General features: G+C 59.0%; 1 protein-coding gene across 5 annotated transcripts in view; it reads left to right on the top strand.

Annotated features, from left to right (window-relative positions):
* Positions 1 to 24,327, top strand: part of VAV2 (vav guanine nucleotide exchange factor 2) — a 201,136-nt gene that overhangs the window by 152,253 nt on the left and 24,556 nt on the right. For 3 of the 5 annotated variants that reach the window (XR_010022100.1, XM_063081538.1, XM_063081541.1), the window contains exons 6-14: positions 2,121 to 2,219; positions 3,715 to 3,783; positions 5,046 to 5,146; positions 15,143 to 15,242; positions 16,239 to 16,334; positions 17,050 to 17,118; positions 19,997 to 20,083; positions 22,364 to 22,449; positions 23,334 to 23,466. Coding sequence is in view for 4 of the 5 variants with exons in the window: in XM_063081538.1 (XP_062937608.1) it covers positions 2,121 to 2,219; positions 3,715 to 3,783; positions 5,046 to 5,146; positions 15,143 to 15,242; positions 16,239 to 16,334; positions 17,050 to 17,118; positions 19,997 to 20,083; positions 22,364 to 22,449; positions 23,334 to 23,466 (840 nt within the window). In the remaining variant the exon portion in view is untranslated. The remainder of the gene's footprint in view (positions 1 to 2,120; positions 2,220 to 3,714; positions 3,784 to 5,045; positions 5,147 to 15,142; positions 15,243 to 16,238; positions 16,335 to 17,049; positions 17,119 to 19,996; positions 20,084 to 22,363; positions 22,450 to 23,333; positions 23,467 to 24,327) is intronic. The other 2 variants (XM_063081540.1, XM_063081539.1) reach the window with 2 other exon arrangements.

Raw genomic sequence — 24,327 nt, forward strand, 5'->3', positions numbered from 1 at the left:
GACCCCCAAGCTTCTGTGGAGTTGCCACTTGCCAGCGGTGGAGGCTTCTGAGGCCATTCACTTTTGTGGAAGAAACGGGAGGCTTCTCAAAAAGCAATTTCAGTGTTTTCCTTCGGTGTGGGAGGAACCAATGGTGGTAGAGAAACACAAAGCTGGGGACACAGGTCCCCAAGGGGGCCTTTCGAAGAGGCACATCTCGTGCTGATGGTGCCCGGCTGCAACAGTGGCTTGTGCTGGGGGGTGCTGGGCTGTGGTCTCATGCACCCAAACTTTACTCTCCAAACAGGTTTCTCATTTTGCTCTGAAAGGACCTGAAGGTGGGTTTCCTTCCCTCCATCACCAGGGGTCTCACTCCAGAGGTGATGGGTCCTTGGTGGCGAGGCAGCAGGACTGAGAGCCTGTGGTTCCCAGGGAGCCCTGCAGCCGGCAGCTCTGCTCCTGAGCCTTCCGGGGCAGTCTGTAAGGGGATGGGAAGGCTGAACCATTGCCCCCACTGCTGGAGGCCTCCCTCACCTCTCCAGAGCTGGCTTGACACGTCCTATGACAGCCTAGCAAGGCTTGTGGCTTTGACAGTGCGCCTGTGGGTGCAGTGGCCTGAGGTTATCTGGAACATCTCTCATCCCCCTCCCCTGGGCCATGCAAGCTCTCTCTCTTGAGAACCCCATCTGTGCCTGGCCAGAGACCACAGAGTGGGCACTCCCCGGAGCCTGCTGCTGTCCCTGGTCCTGAAGTACCTGGGGACGGCTCCAGGGTTGTTTGCAGAACCTGCTGGGGCTGGGAAAGTGGTCGCGCATGTCCTGGGGATGAGCTGGCATCTTCCTGTCCCTCTCTGCCCAGCACTCTGCTGGTGCACTCTCCAGCTGTCCAGTTGATGCAGGCAGAGGGAGCCGGGGGGCTGCTTCCTGCCAGGGTCCTGCGAGATAAAACAGCTCGTTTTATTTCCTCTCCTTGTCATGTCTGGAACTATCTGAACAGTCTAAGTAGAAGGTAATGAGGATTGTGACTTCCCCAACGGAAGATAAATCCAGAGGATGGCAGGTGCTGCCCGGGCATGGGGAAGACCAGCCGGGGTGGCCCCGGTCCCTGAGCTCTCTCCTTCGTGCTCTGCCACGCCGACAGGAAGGGCTGTGATGCGGCTCTGGGGCTGTTGTCTAATCAGGGAGGGGTGTCCCTGATGTCCCCAAGCACAGCTTGGGAGAACAGCATTAACACTGCTAATTGGTTCTGTCTCTCATTTATTTCTCCATGCTTTCAGATTAGGTACATGCAGGTAAGTGGCAGGTAAGGGAAGGCCAGGGGGGCGTCCTACCAGTGCTGACTTCACAACCTTTCTGGGAGGTCTCAGGCCTCCTTGAGAAAACTCAGGACCCAGGGAGACACCATCATGCACACATGGTTTCAGGAGGATCATGGGCCCTCAACACCCGTCATGAAGCCCCAGGAGTAACAGTGCGGCCCCAGGCCCCAGGAGTAACAGTGCGGCCCCTAGAGTAACAGTGTGGCCCCAGGCCCCAAGAGTTAACAGTGCAGCCCCAAGAGTTAACAGTGCGGCCCTAAGCATTAACAGTTTGGCCCACGTGTTAACAGTGCGACCCCAAGAGTAACTAACAGTGTGGACCTGACGGTAACAGCCCTGAGGGGTAATTGGCGCTGGGACCTGTGCTCTGTGGCTGGTGGGGCTGAGGAAGTTGGTTGCCACCACTTGCTGTATGCAGGGGACGTTCTGCACATAGTAAGTGCTTTAAATGAGTCACACCTGCAGTATGTGCTGGAATGGTTGGTTTCTGAGGTCCTTGCACTGGTCTGGTGAAGAACTGAGGTTCAGAATCAGGGAAGTAGGGTTCTAGAAGCCTCTGTTCCTACCTTGGTGCTGTCTCCATGTCACACCTCTTCCCAGTGCCTCAGTTTCCTCATCTGCCGAAGGGAAGGGATGGGAAGGGGTTGGGCTCCTTCTGCCTCCCGTCTGGCCCTACTGTTTCACGCTTGGCGACCTCGTGGCCAAACCTGAAGAGGCGTCCTCTTGGGCGGGTTGGGGCCGGTGGCCTGGGGTCTCACAGCACAGGTGCACAGGTGGCTGGGCTCACGGGGATCCTGGCTCACTGCCCGTGTCCTTCCTCTAGAAGATGGGCATGACAGAGGACGACAAGCGGAACTGCTGCCTGCTGGAGATTCAGGAGACTGAGGCCAAGTACTACCGGACCCTGGAGGACATTGAGAAGGTGAGGGTGGGCTTTGGCCGTTGGGGCCGGGGCAGGGCTGCGGGTGTGTCTGAGACCCTCCCCCAGGTCTCCTTCTTTGAGCCTAGACAGGGCGTCATCATGGTTGCCGTTGCTGGGCGTGCTCTGAGCCAGCACTGAGCCAAGCTCTCATGTGCAGCCCCTCTCCTCGGACGCCTTCCCTCACCTCTGCCCGGCGTCCGCCTCTGTAAACCGGTGGTGGGGAGTGGTCTGCACTGGGACGTGGTTGAGCCTGATGACCTGGTCAGCTCTCTCCTGCGTCCAAGCTCCTTCCTCCCCGCCAGCCTGCTGAGCTTGAGAGGGCCCCGGCCAGGCCTTCACCTGCCCCCACCCCAGCTGGTCTCCCACGGGCACCTGGCCAGCCTGGCTCGGGCATTTCCCTGTCACTGTGTCCTCAATGTGGAGAGCCAGGACTTCCCAGGGTGAGAAACCCACCACTATTTTCAAGAGACAATCTTATTGGCCATTCTCTCATTGTGATGTAGAGTCCAGTGTGGCCATGAAAGGGACACTTAAATGGGTCCCTTACTGTTTAGGGAAGTGGGGAGGCTCCAGCCAGGAGTCCTGGGATGCCCGCTTTGCCCCAGGCTGGTCTTGCTCTGGCCTGGGCTCCCCCCGCAACAGGCCCCCTGTGCCTGCCCTTCAGCTCCCTGACCAGGCCTTTCTGCAAACACCAGGCACACCCTGGCCCATGCTGTCCCACTCCCTTGAAACCCTTCCCATGCTCACCCCAGCAGAGTCCCGCTCCTGCACGTCCTGGCTCTGACAGCATCAGGTCAGCCCCTGCCAAGGGCCCTGCAGTCTCTGTGTCCCCTCCCACGTACTTGCAGCCCAAGTCCTGTGGCAGAAAACAGGTGGGCTCCAGTGGTCTGTCTCCACCCTGCCCAGGGGACACTGTCCCTTCTGGGGTGGAGGAGGGAGTGTGCTCACAAGTCCTATGTGACCCTCCCCTAGCCGTAGCAGGGAGGTGTTTCTACGCCCACATCACAGCTGAGGAATCCGAGTTGCAGAGGCCAGTGCCGGCCCCTCATCTGAGGCTGGGGCCCACCATCCCGGCGCCCCTGCGGCTGGAGAGCACTCTTTTGATAACAGTGTTGTGCTCTGGCAGTGAATGCTGGGTGTGAATCATGGCGCTGTCCATCTGAAAAGGCCCCCTTGGGTGGCGGCCTGGCCCCCTGGCTGCAGCTCCCTCATCTCCAGCAAAACCAGCACCACCCTGGGCTCGCTCACATCCAGCCCTGAGCGAATGGCCTCCGTGGGGCTCTGCTTGCGTCCCAGATATGGACTGTCACCAGGGCCCCACCTCACACATTCCCGCACTACACTGGCCGTCGTGGAACAGAGCCTGGGTAGCACCAGGACTCCACGCTGCCCGGGGAGCCCCCAGCACCTCCATGCGCAGCCCACGCAGCCACAGCCTGGAAGGTGGTGGGTGTCCTCCGGGCCCAGGCGGCAGTGCCGGACTTCTCTCTTCCAGAGCTACATGGGCCCCCTGCGGCTGGTGCTGAGTCCGGCGGACATGGCAGCTGTCTTCATCAACCTGGAGGTAAGGCCCACCTGGCTCCTGGCAGGCTCGAAGCTGGCTGCTGCTCCGATGTCAGGCAGGCTCATGAGCTGCTGTCCCCGGGAGCTTTGAGAGCTATGTCCCTGCCAGCTCTGCGGTTGACTCATGGCTGACTGGTGGCAGGAGGAGAGACACCACCCCCCTCTCTGGGGACTTTGGCGTTAGGAGCTAGAGGACGAAGTTTCTGGCCGTGGCACGAGAGGACCTTCTTGCCCTCTGGTGGGCTTGGCACAGACATGCATGGCCCTGGAAGGGGCACCAGAGCTGCCAAGGACTGTTAGGTTTTTGTCAGCACCTGGAGAGAAACGTGTCCTCCCCGCTGTGAGCAGCCCCCTCGCCTGCCCTGTGGTGTCTGCACGCAGCCTGCGAAAGGCGATTCCCAGTGTGGAGATTCACCTCCACGTGGTCGGCAGAGTGGGGCTCCAGAAGCCACTCACGGGTGGGCTGCCTCTGGGAACACTTGCCCCAGCGCTGCCCCTTGGCCTAACAGCCGCAGGAGCCAGCAGCCAGGGGGGCGGCTCTGTCCTGCCTCTCTCGGCCTCCCATTGGGTTGAGGGCTGGGCAGAGGTCACGCTCCCCTGATGAGGCTATCCAAGGCCCTGGAGCTTCCCGTTCTCTGTGCTCTTGACCCAGAGTTCAACCCGCTATGAGCCATGACCAGGACAGATGACCACAGACAGAAAGGGAGCTGGCAGAGGTTGGGGAGGCCAGGGTGCTGCCTGCCAGTCACCCATCTGCTCTGTGTGGGGAGACACACCTCCCCCAGGTTGCGGCCCTGACTCTGCACTGCAGAGAGTCCATCCCACGCAGCCCTGACCAGGGCCGCTACTGAGAGCCTCTCTGCTCCCACATGCATGGACAGGCCCCGAGGACACTGGCTGAGAACAGCCGCTGTGTGTGTCCCCGTCTTGTTCTGCACGAGAGCCTGCCTGTGTCAGCCACTGCACGTCCAGACGGGCTGATGCTCCCCTTTGACCATGTAGTGGTCTCCTCCGTGTACCCGTCGCTGTGGGACTTTGCAGCTGAATTGCACCCTGGCATTGACGGGGATGCGGGTGTGGGCCCAGCTCCCAGGCCTCTCACGTGGAAGTCCTTCACGCTTGATCTTAGCCAAGAGGCCGAGAAGCGATCACGTAAAAGTCCTAAATTGAAACAGCAGGACTGCAGGGTGCGTTTGGAGTGCAGACAGTGCCTTCCTCACATGGGCGGCCTGTTCATGCTCTAATTGCTCCTGTTCCTCCCAGGACCTGATTAAGGTGCATCACAGCTTCCTGAGGGCCATTGACGTGTCCATGATGGCGGGGGGCAGCACTTTGGCCAAGGTCTTCCTTGATTTCAAGGAAAGGTGAGTGTCCAGCCTTGACGGCTCCTCAGCCCCTCCCTGCCTGTGGGGCCTCAGGAAAGTGTCTGGGCTTCTCTCAAGACCCACCCCGGGGACAGAACAGAGAGGTGGGGAGAGAGTACGCAGGTGGGAATCTCATGTGCTGGGGTCCTGAGGCAGGTGGCTGCTCTCCCCTAATGTCCTCACTTGTAAACCAAGAATGCTGCCTGCCCTCCCCGACCCGTCACAGCCCAGAGGGGCGCCCATGAGCGCAGTTTAGATGGGAGGGGTCTCATGGGGGCTCCACAGCCCCCTGTGCCTCTTGCTTATGTGGTGTCTTGTGTGGCTGACTGATGCCTGTGACGTCACGGCTCAGCGGTGGCAATGGTCCGGGGAAGCTGGGCACCCTGGAAGAGGCCGTCCCTATGAGCTCTCCACCTGGCCAGGGAGCTGGGCATGGCACGGCTACTTCTGGAGAAAGACAGAGCCCAAACCCACTCCACACAGGTCTGAGTGGGGCTTTGGGGACCCCAGAATGGAGCAGTGACTCAGTCAGCAAGACAGTGTCATGGCTGCAACCTTGGGTTCCAAGGTCCCCCAGGCTCAGGCCACTTTTCTGCTTTGCCACTGATGATGTGTGACTCTGCGCCTCGACTTCCTCATCTGTGGATTAGGGACAAGGACGGCATCTGTTCCATGCAGAGCCCTGAGGGGAATGGAGGCTTAGCCTGAGCTGCCAAAACGGCTGGTGATGCCCATTGAGCTGCTACCATGGCCGGCAGGAGGAGGGCCTGGGCCCCAGGGAACAAGGCGGAGGGTGCAGGGCTGCAGCCACGGGCACAGGCAGTCGGGCATGGGGAGACGTGTTGAGACGTGTTTCTGGAGCCAGGAGGCGCCAGGTCCTGGCTCCTCCTGTTGCATCCCTGTCTGGTCTCCTCCAGGTCTCCGGAGCTTTCAGGACAAATGTCCATGAAGCCCAGGGGAGTGTAGATGTGATTAGTCAGAATTCTGTAACTTCCTGAACCTGCGGCGGCCCCTCTTTCCCCCACGGAATCTCGCATGAGGAGACCAGGCCAGTGTCTAGAGGCAGACATGGTGCTGGGCCTTCATAGCACCACGAATCCGCCTGCCTTAATCATGCCCACCAGGTTGGCTCCCGCCACTGCCCCGGGCTCCTTGTCTAGAGCCAATATTGTCGATGGGGAGAGTTGCAGCTTGTTTAAAACAAAATGTCGCTGTCAGGAGGCCTCCGTGCACTTGTTCCTTCTTTGCTTCAAGCCCGTCCGTCTGTCCGTTTGCATCCCCAGGTGATGGAGGTGGTGAGAGCTGGCCTTCTGTCCTGCTTCTGAAGCTTCTAAGTAGGTGTGCAGGGGCGGCCTGGCCCTGCTGTCCCAGAGGGAGGTCTCAGGCCTTGAGGATGCCATGACAACAGGCATAAATCAGGAAAGGGCCTGGACGATGCCTCACGCTGTTGGAGGCTGGGGACATGGCGTTTCTGGCCACTGAAATCCTAGGAGATCCATCAGGAGACAGTGACTTGCTTTCAGTTACTCAGAATATTTGGAGAACGAGCCAAGGTGTCTGTTAACAGCCCCTCAACCTGGCTGCTTGTCAGAGCCTCCTGGGAGCTTGCTAGAAATACTGCTTCCTGGGCCCACTCTGAAGGGTCTGATGCCTGCTCTGGGGAGCTGTAGGAAGCCCCACACGGAAGGTTGACCATGTGGTCCTGGGTGCACACATTGGGATCCTGGTCCATCTGTCCCTCATTTGAAGGAGGATCCCCAGTATCTTCCACCAGGTGACTGTTAGCTCAGCCCAAGCCCTTCCTGCTGGGGTGGCTGGGGACAGTCCCAGGGCTGGATTCTCAGGCACCTTCACCTGGGCAAACCTGAAAGTGCCTCTCCATGTGCTCTGTAGCTCCAGGCAGGGAACCATGTCCCCTCCACAGTGGGGAAGGATCCCAGAGCCTGCTGTCCAGGCGGCCCTGGGTTGGGGAGTTTCCAGAGACATGAGAGAGCAGGCAGTGCCTGTGGACAGGTGGCAGCGGTGACCAGGACAGCAGACAAGGCCCCAGCAGGTGTGAGCACACTGGCCAGCCCCTGGGAGGGGGTGGGGAGCAGGACAGCTCCCTAACCCGCCCCCAACAAGGTGTTCCTCTCAACTGGCTACAAGCCAGTGTGCCAGTGCCAGGCGAGTTGACAGGTCCTCACCCAGGTAGCAGGCATGGCAGACCTTCTCAGTGCCCTGTTAGTGCTGCCCCTTGGACGGGGAGGGAGGCCGTGGACAAAGCGTGGCTTGCTGCAAGGCCCATTAAACATCAAGGCTCCAGGGCAGGGACGTCTGGCTGGGTGACCGAGGGACACACGGACAACCTGCCCTCCCAGGAACCTCCACATCCCTTGCAAGGGCTTGGAGCCTGTCCTGTCCCCACAGCCCAGCTCACCTTTGAAAAGACTCGGCCACATTCTCCACGCAGGATCTTGCTTACGTAGCCCCTCGGACCTGTTTCCTCTGGGGAAGGGCAGCGTCTCCAGCTTCCAGGACTCCCCCTGGGGGTGCACTGATCGCGTGCCTGGCGCAGGAGCTTGGCAGGCTCTGCCACCCGGCCCAGCGGGCATCCAGGGCCCAGACCCGTCCGTCAGCCTCCACTGGGGAAAGGAGCTGGCTACATTTCACCGAAGTCCATTCACCAAATCACTGGGGTTCTCTCCCAGCCTCTAACTTTTCTCCACTTCCTCTTCTCATTTTGGAGTCGGCCCCAAGGTCCTGATACTCACTTGCTGACTATTCCACAAGCATTTATAGAGTGCTTGCTGTGTACAGCTCCTGAGCACTGAGCCAAGGATGCTGTGGTGAACGGAGCAGGCCTGGCCCTCGCGGGCGGGAGGGGTGAGAACCAAATCCACAGACAAGGAGCCCATCGGGGCTGAGAGCCCAGGAGACGTGCGGGGCTGGGGGCACACAGCAAGGACGGGCCCCCTGAGGACAGCCCTGAAAAGTGGGGGTGGGTGGGGAGCAGCAGCTCGTGGGAAGGTCCCAGCCGGAGGCAGGAGTGAGGTGGGAAAGACGAGGTCCTGGGGAAGCAGCAGGACCAGGGCCAAAGTGGCCCCCAGCGGGCGGCCGACGGAGGAGAGTGAGGAATCTCAAGTGTGGAGGGAAAAAGTTGCATAACCCCAGGTTGATGAGTCTAATCCACTGACTTCGGAAGGGCTTACTGCTCCTGACAGCCCTCCGTGCGGTAATGGGGCCTTCAGAATCGGAATCAACTTCCAGCAGAGTACCCATTCAAACCACTGACGATCACATTTAAGACAAGGATCTATAATCCGAACGTCAGTGAAAAGGGACAGGTCTGTCTGCCAGTAGTTAGTGCTGAAAACTGGAAGCCAGCAACCAAAAAGCTAACCAAGTAATCCAGTCCCTCATCGCACCGGTGAACGGCCCCCAGCCTGAGCACCTCATTTGTGACCTGGCCAAAGAATACTCTAAGGGCCATAAAAAAATTCTATACGAATTCTGAAGAGTTCACAAAGAAATACGGGGAAAAGCAACCTGCGGACGAAAATCTGCCATGATTAATTCCAGCAAGCGTGAGCAGAGACCCCAGGCAGTGCATTCAAACACCCTGCAAAGCAGCACTCTAGCAGATTGACACATGCCACCGCCTGGCGTTCGCTTGTGGCAGTTGCTAACTTTCTGCAGTTTTCTTAATCAAAAGTGGTTTAAGTAACCCATAAAGAGAGTATTAAAATTTTAAGATGTTCTATTTTTTTAAAAAAAAAAAAAAAAAAAAAAAGTTCTCTAAGACATGATTGGAGTGCTCTGCAAGGGTCTTCTAGACTGAGGTGAGAATTTAGAATTATTTTTAAATGAGAGCAGGAGGGGTCCACTGAGGGATTTTAGTGGGAAGATGCTGGCAGCTCATCATGGATGAAGGGTGGGGTAGCATCCAGGTGTGGCATGAGCAGCGCCAAGTGGCAGAGGACAGTCACCTCCCTCTTTTTGAAGGTTATGCTTCTGTTAATGCAAGCTTGGTCCTTAAACAAGGCAGAAGGTCCTCTTAGCCTTGCCATGTGGGCCTAAAATGGGCATCTCCACACAGAGGGAGGCTGGGCCTTGGAAAGGAGTTTGTATTTTGCAGATCCTGATGTAAGAAAAAGCCACATCATTTTTTTCTGTGGCTGGGGCTGGCCAGCCTAGGCCTGGAGCCTGAGTTCCAGTGCTCATTTCGGGTAGGTCGTGCTGGATGGATGTGGGGCAGGAGAATTACGCAGGGAGCCAGCCTCAGGATGCTGGCGGGCCAGCGGGAAGGCCATGGACTAGCTTTTAAGAGGAACTCTCTGTGGAGCTCTGCACAGTACTGTCCAGAGAAACGCAGATCAGAGCAAGATTAAAGGCGACTTCCCCGCCCTCCTTCAGGGCTGTGTGGGCTTTCCCTGCGTGTTTGGAGATAAAGGGCCTGAGACAGGTGATCCTGTGACTTTGGCATGCTGTGACTTCTGGCTGCTCAGAATCTAAGACCAACAATGCTGTTCTTTTAATGTGAGTTCCTTTCACAGGGTCTAACCTCAGGCCCAAGGCTTTGTGGACCCAGGGCAGGCCTGCGGGGAGAGAGTCCCCCCATACAAACCTCTGGAGCCCCCAGCAGGTTTGCTTGGCTGCCTCATCTGGCAGGACTGCCCTTGGGACCCTCTGAACTTGAGAGGCCTTTAGCTCCTGCTCGGTCTAGTCCCCATTTCCCAGCTGAGGAAACTGAGGGTGGGAGAGAGATGGCGACTTGGTTGTGGTCCCAGCCTGTTCTGCATCTCCAAGAACACCTGAGCCCACAGCCTGTGTCCCTCCACCTGCCCTGGGCCTGGGCAGCACGTGAGTTTGGGATTCTGTGGATGAGAAGCAGAGGGGGTGCGAGGAGAGACGGGGGCAGATCAGAGGCCCTTCCAGAAGGTGCGTTTGTGCTCTCTGTAGTGGGGTCAGAGTCCAGTGCTCAGAAAGTTACGTCACGCAACCCTCATGGAAATATATCCTGAGCTCGTGTCAAATATCTGTTAGCTCACAAATGAGGGGACTGGACGGAGGAGGAAGCTCGTTCAGAGGAGCGGGTGGGGATGAGGTGTCAGCGAGCTCTCTTCCCTGTCAGGACAGCATCATCTACACCTGGACAATCTCTCTGAGGGCGCATTCAGCTGGAGTCAGGCCGGCTGGTTTCCAGGGTGCTCTGGCTGGCGGGACCTAGGACGCACCAGGTTGTGTGTGTGCGTGTGTGTGTCTTTGTTGCAGTATTAGATGTTTGTGGTTAAAATTAAGGCCCGTAAACTTTCACTTTCTTAACCAACTTTCTCCAACCGGGATAAAATCTCACTGTCAGTTTCTCTGGATTTTCAAGGAAAAGTCAAACCGGCCCCTTTGGGGCCCTGTGGCTCCCAGGGCCGGGTGTGGGGCCAACTCTCGGGAGTGCTTGGCAGGGGTGGAGGATGAAGGGCGTGTATGAGTGGCCTGAGGTGGCCGCAACAAATGACCGCAGGCAACAGAGCTCAAAATCAGTCTCACTGGGCAGACATCCAGGGTCACAGGGCTGTGCTCCCTGCAGAGGCTCGAGGGGAGGGTCCTTCCTGCCTCCTGCAGCTGCTGGTGGCCTCAGAGTGTCCTCAGCTTCTGGTGACATCACTCTAATCTCTGCCTCCATCTTCCCATGGCCTTCCTGTGTGACTGTGTCCCTTTCTGTGTCTCATGAGGACACTGCCTTGGATCTAGGGCCATCCCAGTCCAGTCTGATCTCATCTTGATCCTTACCTGGATTGCATCTACACAGACCCTGTTTCCAAATAAGGTCACATTCTGAGGCTCCGGGTGGACATGCATTTGGGGGTTGCTGTTTGACTCACTACAGCCAGGTCCCGGCCTGGTTCCTCTCCGTCTGAAGCTGCCCCCAGGGCTGGAGGGGGCTGTGTGCAGCTGCTGCCGTCTGCTCTGCAGTTGGGTGGGTGAGCGAGGGCTCAGGCCCTTGAGTGTCCTTCCAGACTCAGGGGGAAGAGAGTGCCCCTCTGCAGAGGCCTCTCCATGGGGCCCGCAAGACTGGGCTTGGGAACCACGGGGATTCTCAGTGGAATTTGGCCCTGCCATTCGCTTGCTGGGCAGCCTTAGCTGTCACCTCTCTGGGCCTCAGGGTCCCCGTCTTTCAAGCTGTGTTTCTGTGAGGATGCGGTGAGGCCAGGTGTGCAGTGCATCCCGTGGCCTTGGCCCTTCCAGGTCCTTCATGAAAGTTTTCCTCTCCTTCCCCAGAACTGGCTGTCCCACTTGCTGTAAATGGCTGTGGTTGCCTTCTACCCTTCCCCCATCTGTTTATCAGATGAACGGAAACACCTCTGTCCGGGCTTGGGGTTACAGCTGTGTGCAGGGCTTGGTGCGGGCCAGGGCTCCGGGCTGGATGCTGGGGCGTGGGGAGGAGACCTGTCCCAGGAGCTCAGAGCTGGGGTGGGGGTGGGTGCCCGGTGCCGCCTCCTCCACAGGCTCCCACCACACTTTGCACAGGACTCTCCCCAGAGGTCCACTGACCTGTCTCCTTGTTTTTCCATCTGGCCCTACTGGGCCCCGGGGGCAGGAGGTGGGGAGGAGAAGGTGGCACCAAGGTGGAGGTGTTGGTAGGGTCCTGACGGATAATTAGAAGTTTGCTGGGTGGGGACGGCTGCCAGCCTGAGACAGTGGCCAGCACAGCCATGCTGTGGCTGGTGGGCGGGCTCCTGGTGGGGCAAGGACAGCGGGGTTGAGACCACTCTGCTTGCCCCTCGTCCACCAAAACTTGGGCCCAGACAACCAGGGAAGCATGGATTTAAAGGAGGTCCATAAGGCTGGCTCGGCCCACTCTGGAGCTGCTGGGCACTAGACGTGGAGTTTTCTGTCTGGCTTCCATCGGATGCTTTTACTGCCGCATGGAGACGTCTCTGATGGGGACGGGTCGGGGCCATCGCTGGGGTCAGCTCCCCTAAAACACAAGCTTCCGAGTCTGATAGGAAGCCAGTGGGCAGTGCAGCGTCCACACGAGCCTGTGTGTCTTGTTGTGAGTGCCCCTGTCATGTTGTACCTGGAGCCGCCAGCAGCCGTGGATGACAGCTCCGTGTGGAGAGGACCCCTCCATGGGAGCTTGCTCCACTGCCGTCTGCCTCCAGGCAGCCTGGGGCCAGGGGGACGGGCTGAGGCTTTAGGGTTCTGGGGTCTCCCTGGCCTCCCTGCTGTGGTTCTGGTCCACAATGTGTGGCAGCCCGAGGACCTGGGTTTTGGGGTCAGTTACAGCTGGTTTGAGTCCCTTCTTGGCTGTTGACCAGCACAGGGCCTTGGGCAAGTCCCCAGGCCTCCCTGAGCCTTGATGTCTGATCAGTGGACTGGTGACAGCTCCCAGCTCAGACCACGGCCCCGAGTGACGCCTGGTGGTGTGCCACGCGTCTCCCGTGCAGCTCCGTCTGCTCTCACAGGGCAGGGCAAACACACTGCCCAGAGTGGGGAGGGGCCGGACGGCCATCTGGAGCCAGGTCTTGTTGGGTTTATGTTCCAGGCTGGCCCAGTGTCCGCCTCTGCTCTACTCCCTCCTGCCCTTGCCGGGGGCCTCTGAAGCTTTTGTTCATTTTTTAAAAAGGGACAAAGTCCTTTTCCCTAATTGCTTCCAGAGATGATAGATTTTAATCAACTTATATATTAAAAATCTTAATTTAACAGCAGAGTCATTTAAGTGAAAAATGAGGCATCAAGTTCTGGTCCACAGTGGCTCCTGGTCAACCAGCCGGGGCGGCTGGGCACTTTGCAGTGATGGGAACATGTCCATGTGGGCCCCATGCCCACCTCTGCCTACCCAGGACCTGGCCGTGGGGTGTTCTGCCTTACTGTGGCTGGGGAAGGTGAGCTTCTATGTTCGTTCCAGGGCTGGAGACTTAGGCTCTCAGCCTGTTGATGCTGCGAACTTCTCTGCAGGTCAGGGGTGGTGACAGTGAGCATCTCAGCATGGCCTGAGAATGTGCCCACAGCTCGACCACGCATGCAGGTCCTGGAGGATCTTGGGAGCCCCTGACTGCATATGACAACAAACCCTTCTGAGCATTTGTCAAGAGGTGTCCCCTGTGCCTGAGCCAGCTCTGAAATGATGTGTTCCTGTCTTGTTCCTATGAATCTGGAACTCCAGAATTGGAAGAATGAAGGTGTGCTCTGGGGAGGGGACACCTGCCTAGGGGCCCACGTGGCAGAGCTGTAAGTCACCGGGGCCCTATAGTCACCAGAGCCCATGACCAGGACACTTCTTTCTGAGTGCTGGACTCCCGTGGAGGCTCAGCCCCAAGCCCAGCTGCCTGTCCTGAGACCTCCTTGACCTGCTCTCAGAGACTGCCCCGAGCCTCCCATAGCTGGGCCATGGAGGCCCCTAGTCTTTTGCCAACACGCACCGTTCCCTGACGTCTGACCAGGCATCACTGGAACACTGTGGATGGGGCCAGCCTTGCAACAAAGGTGCTTCTGCGGCCAGGCTGTTACTTATCAGTTGGTGACTCTTCACAAGTTCGTTGAGGTCTCAGTTTCCCTGCCTGAAGAATGGGGCAGGGGCTGGTGATGGTGAGCTCAGGTGGTTAGAGCGAGGTGTTGGTAACACCAAGGTCAAGGGTTTGGATCCTCGTGCTGGCCAGCTGCCGGAAAGAAAACAGGAAAAGGACAGGGCTGAGGATATCGCCTTCACCAGTGGGTGACTCACCCTGCAGCAGTGGCCCTGGCAAGCAGTGGCTGTCGTCACCAACACTGTCACCTGGTGTATTTCTTCTCTTGTAGGGGCTTGCTTCCCTGCAGTCGGGGTGACAAGGTTTTAAAGGTGAAGTTTCAGGCCCTGAGGATGCTGGGTCCCGGTTTGTAGAGATGCCGGCCCTGGGGGACGGCTCAAGGGCCAAGTTGGGAATACAGGAGAGGACGTGATGCCCAAGAGAGCCGCATAAAGCACTGAAGTGGGACTCAGGTTGGCGGGAGAATTGGTGACGTGATGGGCCAGGAGGAGGGGGAGTGAGAGGAGGGCCAGGGCTGGATGGAGCTGGCTCCGGCCTCCCAGACCCGGCTGCTCCTCCCGGACTCCGGGGTCTGCACGGCCACGCCCGTCTCCTGGGTGAGGAGTGGGCGCTCAGCACCGATGTCCCCTGCTTGGGGAGTCCAGGACTGTGTGGCAGCAACAAGGGTGATCCTTTGGGGTCCGCCACCGGGCATGGCACCTGAGTGAGCCCTGAGCTGGGACAAGGTTGGGACAGCAAGACTTCCTGGGGTCTGTCAGCCCAGGAGGTCAGGGCTTCTCTCTTCCTCAGTCCTGGCCCTTTCAGGGGTGGGCTGGGGGCTGGAGAGCGGCACCCCGAGACCGGCGTGACTCGAAGTATAATCACAGAAGGGGCCCCTGGATTCAGGGAGGGCAGGGCGCCCCCCTTTCCCAGCATGTGGGCAGCCCTCCTCCTACCTGGTGGTATCTGAGGAAGGGACCGAAAGCAGCCATGTGGGAAGAGCAAAACCTTTCAACGTGGTGACACGCGTGGAGCTGTGAGGGGGAGGCTGTTGGCTGTGCACTTACAGCCTGCTGGGAGGAGCACAGAGGCTGGCTGCAGCCACGAGCGTCTCATTTACCTGCGTGTGTGTGTGTGTGTGTGTGTGTGTGTGTGTGTGTGTGTATGCACGCGCGTGCATGTGCTTGTGTATGCCTGTGTGTGGGCGCATGTGTCTGTGTGTGTGTGCGTGTGGATCTGTGCGTGCTTGTGTGTGTGTGCACGCGTGTGGATCTGTGTGTGCATTTGCCTGTGCCTGTGCGTGCCTGTGTGTGTGTGTGTGTGTGTGTGCGTGCATGTGGATCTGTGTGTGCGTGTGCTTCTGTGTGTGTGCACATGTGGATCTGTGTGTGCCTGTGTGTGTGTGCGTGTGGATCTGTGTGTGCATGTGCCTGTGCCTGTGCGTGCCTGTGTGTGTGTGTGTGTGTGTGTATCTGTGTGTGTGTGTGTGTGTGTGTGTGTATGCACCATCCAGGCTCCTGATCTACGGAGAGTACTGCAGCCACATGGAGCATGCCCAGAACACACTGAACCAGCTCCTTGCCAGCCGGGAGGACTTCAGGCAGAAAGTCGAGGTAATGGGGGGCTTCCCAACCAGCCCCCAGCCTGGCCCCAGCCCCACTCCGAGGCGGCAGCTCTCTGGCCAGAGCGTGCTTGGCACCAGCCTCTCCCTTGCCCGTTTCGAGGGGAGGTGGGGACAGGTAGTGGTGTGATTGCTTTTCTGTAGACTGTTTTTCCCTTCTCAGTCTGTTGGGGTGGGAAGTGGGCCAGGTGGAGGGCACCATCCTGGACAGGAACACAGCCTGAGTCTCCTGGGTGCCACAGAGGCAGGGCCTCGGGACCAAATCTGTCTCAGCATGGGCAATGGCTGACCTCCGGCCCTGGCTTCTGCGGATCCCAGAGGCTCCAGGTGACCTTTGCTGAGCTCTGTGGGGCCTCCTGCCCCTCACCCTGTCCTTACCCCAGGCCCAGGGCTGGTCTTTGCCAACTAGTTGAGTTTCTCACAGGAGCCCCTCCCCAGACCTCTCCCCGTCCCCCTTGTTGGGGAAGCCAGGCTGTTCCCAGCTGGAATGTCCGTGTTTTATCTGGTCTGTAAAACCTTGTTTTCAGAGTGGAGGCTGGTACAGAATCCCTTGTCTATGCACATCCATGCAACTCTTGGGGAGCACTCATTCCCAAGAGTGTCCACATACCTTAGCATGAGCTGGTCCCCACCTCACTTCTCCCGGAGGCAGTGCGGGAGGCCCTGCTGCCCTTCTCTGGGGACCTGGCCCAGGAGGCGCCAGGCTCTGGTTTTTGAGAAGTCTAGACTATCCCACTGCATTCTCATGTGGCCAGTGCAAACTTCACAGGATGTGAGAGGAGATGTGCCCCGTGTCCGTGTGCTGTGACACCCACCCCTCTGCAGACACCTAGAGAGGGAACTGGTTCCTGAGCCTGGCGGGAGAAGGGCCAGACACCTGGGCCTGAGTTCCGGGCTCAGGTCTCCCCTCCCCAGCGCGGGACAGAGTGTGGGTCCAGGCCTTCCCCAGGGAGGGACACTTCATTGACTTCTTCTCCCGACGCCCCAGGAGTGCACGCTGAAGGTCCAGGATGGGAAGTTTAAGCTGCAGGACCTGCTGGTCGTGCCCATGCAGAGGGTGCTCAAATACCATCTGCTCTTGAAGGTAAGACCCTCGGTCCCGGGTGCTCCGCATGGCTGTCGCTGCCAGAGAGTCTAATGAGGGCTGGCAGCTTCCCAGGGGCCTGGGAATGGATTCCCAGGGCCCATGGGTGGATTAAGTCAAAGATAAATAAGCAAAGTAAATAAGAAGTCTGTGCTTGGCATGTAGCGACTGCTCAGTGCATGTTGTGAGTGGCTGTCACGGGGAACATATGGAGGAAAACTACGATTAAAATCAGTAATGAGGTCAGAAGAACTGACGGAAAAGCGTCCTCGGGGAAGGACTTAGCGTCACTGTGCTGAGCACCTGCCCAAGTCTCTGAGCTCCCTGGAGGTGGGAAGGCCTCGGCATGGCAGTCCTGGGAGGGAGATGCTGGTCTCTGAGAGGGGCCGTGCAAGGCTCTTTAACAAACCAACTAGTGGTCTGTGAGTGCAGCACTGTGCTTTTGTGGCCTTAATGTCCCTTCCCACTGTAACCCGCTTCCATTATCCGCAAGGTTTTGGAGAACTCCTTCTGGGAAGTGGGATGTCCCCTGGGGGTGGGTTCACTGTCTGTGCACTGGAGTTGGGCAGCCGAACCAGGGCCTGGGCCAACGGGGTGGGGGGTGGCTTTGTACCGAGGACCTTGCTCTGTGTACCCTTCCCCACACCTGGTAGCCATCAAGGCAGAGGCTAGGAGCCCTGAGTGGTAACACAGAACTCCCCTCTCTCCCTTCCAGGAACTTCTGAGCCATTCTACTGACCGGCCTGAGAGGCAGCAGCTCAAGGAAGCACTGGAAGCCATGCAGGTGGGTGGGTAAACTGAGGCAGGGGAGAGGCCAGGCCAGTGTGGTGCTTAACACACCATGCCTACCTTCTTGGACTTGAATTGGGCTCACTAACCAGCTGTGATTATGACCATAGCCACTTTCCTGGGATGGCAGGAGGCAGGGCAGGGTCAGGGCAGGAGTGAGACCCCTGGGAGGGGAGAGGCGGTGGCAGAGGGAGCTGCGGGCAGGTGCTTGCCCCAGTGTCCTGATCCCTGACCTCACCTGGCCCACAGTGACTGCCCAGAGCCTCCCCTCCTCCTGCTTTCCCAACTGTCTGCCAGGGCCGTCACTGGTCTCAAGGCACTGGTCTCAATCCTGGGCTGTGTGGCCCTGCACTGGCCCTGCCCAGCCTGAAGATTCTGTGGCTGGAAAGCCCATCCTTGGCCCGTTTCTGCTGCTACCTGCCTGGATGTTTCCTTTGCCCCCGATTGTTTTGAGGGCTCCCAGCCAGTTGCCTACCCACCGTCTGTGAAAACCCACTGTGTGGGTGAGCTCAGCTCACATCCTTCCCCTGCTCAGAAACCTTCTGTGGCTCCCAGTGCATCAGGATGGGCTCTTCGCGCTGGCCCTCAGGGCCTTCCACAGACACCTGCACCTGACTTTGCAGCTGTGTTTACCACAAACACCCCAAATTCCAAGCGAGCGTGGCACTGCTGGGCTCCTGAATGCGCCTGCACTTCCCGCCTCTGGGTGCTTGCTCAGGCTGTGCCCTGCTCCTCGCCGCCTGGCTCCGTCCTGCTCAGCCCAGTCTTAACAGTGACCAAACAGTCTTGGCAGCCCCCCACTGGGTTCTTCCCCCCAGGGACTGGCTTCCTCTTGGGGGAGACTCTCTTCCCTGGACAGATTTGTTCATACCAGGCCCTCCCCAGCCAGGCCTGGGTTAGTCACATCACCTGTGTCCCCAGGCTGGCACAGTGCCCAGCATGTGGTAGGTCCCTGGGCCCTGCAGCTGGGTGAAGGGAGGGTGACTCCCCCAGCATTTCCCCCATTGGGGGCACAGGACACCTCTGCTACCCCTTCCGCAGGGCTGCAGCCCTGACCTGTGACACCTGGCGTCTGCCCCCCGAGCAGCTCCCTGGGCTTCAGGCCACCTTTTTTCCTTCCCAAGATATCTCCTTTAGAGAGCTCCTTCCTGTCGGGGAGGGGGTCACAGCCTGTCTCCGTCAGCAGCTGCCATTCGGACCCAGGGTAGCAGAGGCGGACCCGGCCGCTCAGCCTCCCTGCTGAGAGGCTCTCCGAGCAAGCCCCTGCTCTGGGAGAAATTTACTCCCATCGTGTGAGCACTCGCACGTGGGCGCGGGAGCTGGCCACAGAGACCTTTTGGTTCTCTGCCACTCCGCTCCACTGGCAGCCCCGAGAGCTGTTCTCTGGGGGCTTTGAGTCAGCATCAGCAGGTTTGTGGGCTGTGTGCCCTGGGCCCGAGCGTGGCCTTGAGATTCACAGTCCCAGCACTCAGTCCCTGGCCAGTGGGCGGCCCTGGGTTCCTCAAGAGTGTAGCTCCTGGTGCTCCTCAAAACTCTGTGACTCCCAGGCGTGCCCTCTGTGTTCTGGGAGCCACTGAACTTCATCCTGAGACCTCAGACTTGGAAGCGGTTCTAAAAGTCTTTCGATCCTTTCCCAGTACAGTGTAGGAAATCAGCCATGCAGCCACCGTGTCAGTTGTCACTGTACTTGAGCTTGGGTTTCCCTAGGGATGGACAGCTCACTCCCTGTGAGTGGGAGGGTCTGCTGTAGCTGGCTGCTGTGCCTGTGGACTTCAGATCTGTCTCCAAGGGAGTTGAGTTCATAGGTGTGAGCTCCATAAACTGATTACAATCCCTCCTGTGTATCAAAGCACAAGTGTTCCCCTCACCCACTCACTCATTCAGCCGACGTCCACTTGCTCCTGTTTTGTGCCAAGCACAGGCCCGCGTGGTTAGACAGCTTGCTAGGGCCCCTGTCTTGTAGCAGTGTCTGCCTCAGGTTCACAGGTTCCGTCCTGCCCCTGGGTTCCTTGTCTCTGGGAATTTCTTATTTTAAGGGCAAGTGGACAGGAAGACAAAACACCCTTTACAGAAGGCGTGCCCCCTTTGGGAGGGTCAGTCCTGCTGGGAGCGGATGCTGAGGGTGTGGACAGTGAGATCTCGTGGGGAACAAGAAGGGCAGGAGGGAGGTGGGGATAGGCTCCAGGATCTGGGCTGGCTCCAGCCCCGCCATTTGTGTTTTGGGGATTTCCACCCTGCTGCTCCTGGTGGGAAGGGTCGGTGCCTGCATGACCAGCTCTCCCAGGTGCTGGGTGCCCTGTGCAGCAACTCTGCAAACTTTCTGGATCGAAGTGGGCACTGCCCCTTGGTGGCCAGCAGGAGGGTTGCAGCCAGTGGATGGGCACAAGGCTGGAAAGTGGGGGCTTCTGTACCCGTGTAGAAGGGACTTAGTGACCCCTCTTCTGCCCAGGCTCCGAAACCAGGCAGAGGCTTGTTGGGGGGGTTTCCCAAGAATGAAGATATGGGTTTGTCCAAGTCTAGTTGGCTATTTTGTGGCCTGGTGTGGCTCTTACACACGGGGATGTTTCCTTCAATTCTGCTTGGAAGAGGGGTCTCTTAATGGGTGGGGTGGAGCTGCGCCAGGAGCCGAGGGTTGGGGTTCTTACATCACCACCGACGATGGCACAGCTTTAGGCCCATGTGTGTCCCTTCCCTGCCTTTGTTTCCTTTCTTGTGGCTTTACTGTCTCGAGGGTCAGCCACCCCTGCAGGACAGAGGAAGGGGCTCTGAGAATGGCCAGCCCCTGGACATGGGTGGGTGGGTGGAGTCTGGGGCCTGAGCTCCCTCGCACCTGCCCAGAAAGGGCCACTAACTGCGCCTCTGTTGTCTTCAAGGACTTGGCAATGTACATAAATGAAGTTAAACGGGACAAAGAGACCTTAAAGAAGATCAGCGAATTTCAGAGTTCTATAGAGAACTTGGTAAGTGTGACGAACTCTTCAAATGTGTGCAGGTGCATTAAGAGCTTGTGTGTAAAATTACTTCCACAATCTCAATGCTGAACGAGTGAATGGTCTGTGTCCGGCCACGCCGAGGCTGCCGCCGAGAGGGCGGTGCCCTGGCAGCTCCTGAATTCAATCAGAGGCTCCGGTGTCTTCGCTCCTTGGCCCACATCAGCCAGCCCTAGTGCCCGGTGCACTGAAGACCACCCTTTGCTAAGGGGGCAGAGCAAAGCGGGGAGGTGTGAGTGCCCAGTCCCAACTCTCCCTCCCCACCCTGGACGCAAGACTCTCTAGTTCAAGAAGAGGGCCGTGGCTCCGGTGGGGGGATGAGGCTTCTCCTGGTGTCTGGACCCCGTGGACTACCTTCATCTGGGCTGTCCCCAGGAGGAGCCATTGACAGTTTGGTTTCAGTGTGGGCTGGACCCAGCAGTTGCCTCTGCCCAAGACCTGCCCCTGGCTTCTCCCTGCCCCCTCGGGGTCCTCTGGGCAGGGCTGACACCTCACAGGACCCCCTCCCTCGCCTGCTTCATCGGAGACTCAGGCTGGGGGCATCGGGCCAGCCACCGTGTCCTACTCAGGGAGGAGATGCTCCATCCCAGGAGGCAGACACTTCTCAATCTGTGCCAGCCAGCACCAACTTCTTGAAGGTCTGCTGGCTGTTAAATCCCAGGTTTCTCCATCTCAGCTCTGCTGACATTTGGGGTCGGATCATTCTTTGCTGTGGGGCCTGTTCTGTGAACTATGGGATGCTGAGCAGCGTCTCTGACCTCCACCCACCAGATGCCAGTGGCATCACTCCCCAAGTGGTGACAGCCATATACATCTCCAGAAATTGCCAGATGTGCCCTGGGTGGCAGAATCACCCTGGGTCGAGAACTCCTAGTTTTTACACAAACATTTTGACTCTGGTCCCTGAACTCTGTCAAGGACGGATCAACGCAGGAGCAGAAGCTCCTGATGCCCAGGCCAACCCTGCCGTCCATCTGCACATTCCTCACCCACCTGAGGCCAGAAGTGCACGGACAAGAGCCACGGCCCTCGCCACAAACACGAGGCCCAGAAGACGCCAGGGCGTGTCAGTGACGAAAGAAATCAAAGTTGCCAAACAGCATTATGACACCACCCCGGTCACTTTCTTTTTAGAAGGAAAGAAGAGTGTCCGAGTGCCGGGGTCGGGGATGGCGGGTCCTGTGCTGCTGTGCTGCAGCGCATGGCGATTCTAAATGCTGCCCCGGGGACGGGCGTGGCTTTCGTAACATGAGGAAAGGTGTTCCTTCTGTTCTGTTTCTTGAGTTTTTACGTGTGAGTCATACCTGCTTGTTAAATAAGAACAAAGCAGTGGTGGACAGCAGGTGTCAGCGTTCCCGAAGCCCATCCCCAGCCTGCTCGGGCGCCACCTCTGAAGTCCATTGCTGGCCCACTGGGGTGTCACCTGCGAAGCCCATCTCTGGCCTGCTGGGGTGTCACCTGCGAAGCCCACTGCCGGCCCGCTCAGGTGCTGCCTGCAAAGCCCACTGCCGGCCCAGGCCCACGTGGGTGGTGCTTCTGTTCTGCGCACTCGAGAGAGGGGACAAGGAGGCCTGTGCGCCACCAATGCTGCCTCAGTTGTGGCCCTTGGCAGCTTCTGGAAGAGCAGGACACTTGGAAGAAGACACTGAAACCTGGACCCCCAATGCGGCCCCATTCCTGTGCAGAAGCCTTCCCTCCACCTTCTCCTGTCTGCGTAGACGCTGTCTTTGAAAGCCACACAGGAACCCAGCAGGGGAAGCTGTCCCTGAATCACAGCAGAGCGGCAGAGCTGCAGGCCCAACAAGACGAAAGCAAAAGCTCAGCACACAGGCGGGGTCTGACTGGGACCCCTCCTGTGGAGGGTGCGTGCGCCCCCATGATGAGTGCCGTCTGTGCTCACTTTAATTTGGTTTATCCTACTGGGTCCTGCTCAGGGCTCCACACAACAGCGGCCTGTTGACTGGCCCACCCCGTCAATCACTCTTTGTTCCCAGAACTGGAGGGAGTCCTTGGCAGGGCTGGCCGGGGAGTGGCACGGAAGGCTGCAGGCCCAGCTCTCCAACTCCTGCACTCCCTTGTGCTAAGTGCTGACTGGGAACCCCAGGTTCATTTCACTTTGCTCCCACCTTTGGTTTCTGTGTCCACAGAAGACGCCCCTTGGGCACGTGCCCGCCTTCCCCTTCTCTGCATTTAGGAAGTGGCGGGGCTGCTCCAGCTCTGGGGCTAACAGCCTGTCCTTTTCTTTCCCAGCAGGTGAAACTGGAGGAGTTTGGGAGGCCAAAGATTGATGGGGAGCTGAAGGTCAGGTCCATAGTCAACCACACCAAGCAGGACAGGTGAGCGGGGCTAGTGACTCGGGGGTGCGGTGGCATTCCATAATAGTCTGGCACTCCGTTGCAGGGAACCCTGCTCCCAAATGGCTCTGGAAACAGGGCCTTCCTGCGGAAAGAGCTGCCTGCCCGGTTGGCTTTGTGCTGTTGGGTCTTAATTGCTTCCTTCCTTCTCGGCGAGCGTTGGTGGACACGTCAGGGAGCGGCCGCCACAACCACGGGTGCCCTGCCCGTGGCGGGCGCTGGGCCAGGCGGGGGACAGCCAGAGCCAGAGGCAGGAGCCGGGCCCTGTCCTGCGAGCTCATGGTCTTCAGGAGCTGGGAGGACCCGGAGGGACCGGATGAGCTTTCTGCCAGACAACCTGGGAGTGTGTGGGCGGGTGACAGGGAAGGCTGGGGATGAGCTGGTGGGTCTCACTTGTTCAGAGTCATCCTTGCACCCTTACTGTGTGCAAGGGGCTGTGGTCATGGCCAGGGTCACAGCAAATGTGGGTCCTGCCCCCTTGGGTCTTGCAGTCTGGGGGGGTATAGGAATGTAGACAGGCAGTGAAAAGTCAGCAGTCTGTGCTGTGGGGAGGGCCAGTGCACCAGGTGGAGGAGCCATGGGGCCGAGGCTTCCTGGAGGACTCGCATGGGAGAGGCTGATCCTGACCGAGGGGTCAGAGCACAGCAGGCGAGCCGGGCAAAGGGCAGCGCTGGCCCTTGGAGAGGGAATGGTGTGCCAGAGGGTGAGAGCTCCGCCCTCTTGCTGGGCTCTGGGCACACTGGCCGTGCCGTGGCCTCAGAGCACAGTGGCCGGCGCTGGGGCTGCTGCCCTCCCAGCGTGGCACGGCCCCTCGTGTGGTGGCTCCGACTGCACTGACGGGCCCCTGGCCGTGCTGTCCTGGCTAGGTACTTGTTCCTGTTCGACAAGGTGGTCATCGTCTGCAAGAGGAAGGGCTACAGCTATGAGCTGAAGGAGATCATCGAGCTGCTCTTCCACAAGATGACAGACGACCCCATGAACACCAAGGACATCAAGAAGGTGGGTCCCCAGACTGTCCGGTGGTGACAGCCGCTCTGAAGCTGGGCCACACCAGGCAAGGGGACGATGGGTGTGGCCTCGAGAAAAGACACTGGGTCCCAGACCCTAGGTGAGACAGAGCTGGAGTCTGACACCATCCTGACCAGCTGGGCCGGGGTGGGATCCCACCCTCCCACCCTGCAGGATGCCCCCTTCTCAGTCACCACCTTGTCATTCGACTGCTGCTGATGGCAAGCCTGCTCTGGATGGGGCTCACAGCCAGGATCTCAGCTCCCCAGTGAGAGGACAGGGCCTGTTCAAGACCCCTGTTAGGAATTGGGGTTACGACCTTGGCTAGCTTGACTTCACCCCGTGTTGTTCCTTGTAGCAAACAGCCTTTCTCCCCTGTCCCCTCCCCCTCCCTGTTAGGAGGAGGGCTGTGGCTGGGCCTGGCTGTGGCTTGTCAAGGGCTCTGATGTCTAGCCAGATGGGGTGCATAGTTGCAGGGGTGGGGCCGTGACTGCAGAGGCGGGGCCGTGACTGCAGGGGCGGGGCCGTGGCTGCAGGGGCAGGGCCGTGGCTGCAGAGGCAGGAGGTGACTGCAGGGGCGGGGCCGTGGCTGCAGGGGCGGGGCCGTGACTGCAGGGGCGGGGCCGTGGCTGCAGAGGCAGGGCCGTGACTGCAGGGGCGGGGCCGTGGCTGCAGGGGGCGGGGCCGTGACTGCAGGGGTGAGACCGTGGCTGCAGGGCATGACCATGGCCGCAGGGGCGGGACTGTTGCTGCAGGGGCGGGGCCGTGGCTGCTGATTCAAATGGCTTCTGCACATAGCACTTAAGCACCTACTGTGTGCAGCCCTGGGCTGTGTGTGTGGGCTAGGAGCCA

This window comes from Cynocephalus volans, chromosome 17 (genome assembly GCF_027409185.1).
Source record: "Cynocephalus volans isolate mCynVol1 chromosome 17, mCynVol1.pri, whole genome shotgun sequence".
NCBI classification, from domain to species: domain Eukaryota; kingdom Metazoa; phylum Chordata; class Mammalia; order Dermoptera; family Cynocephalidae; genus Cynocephalus; species Cynocephalus volans.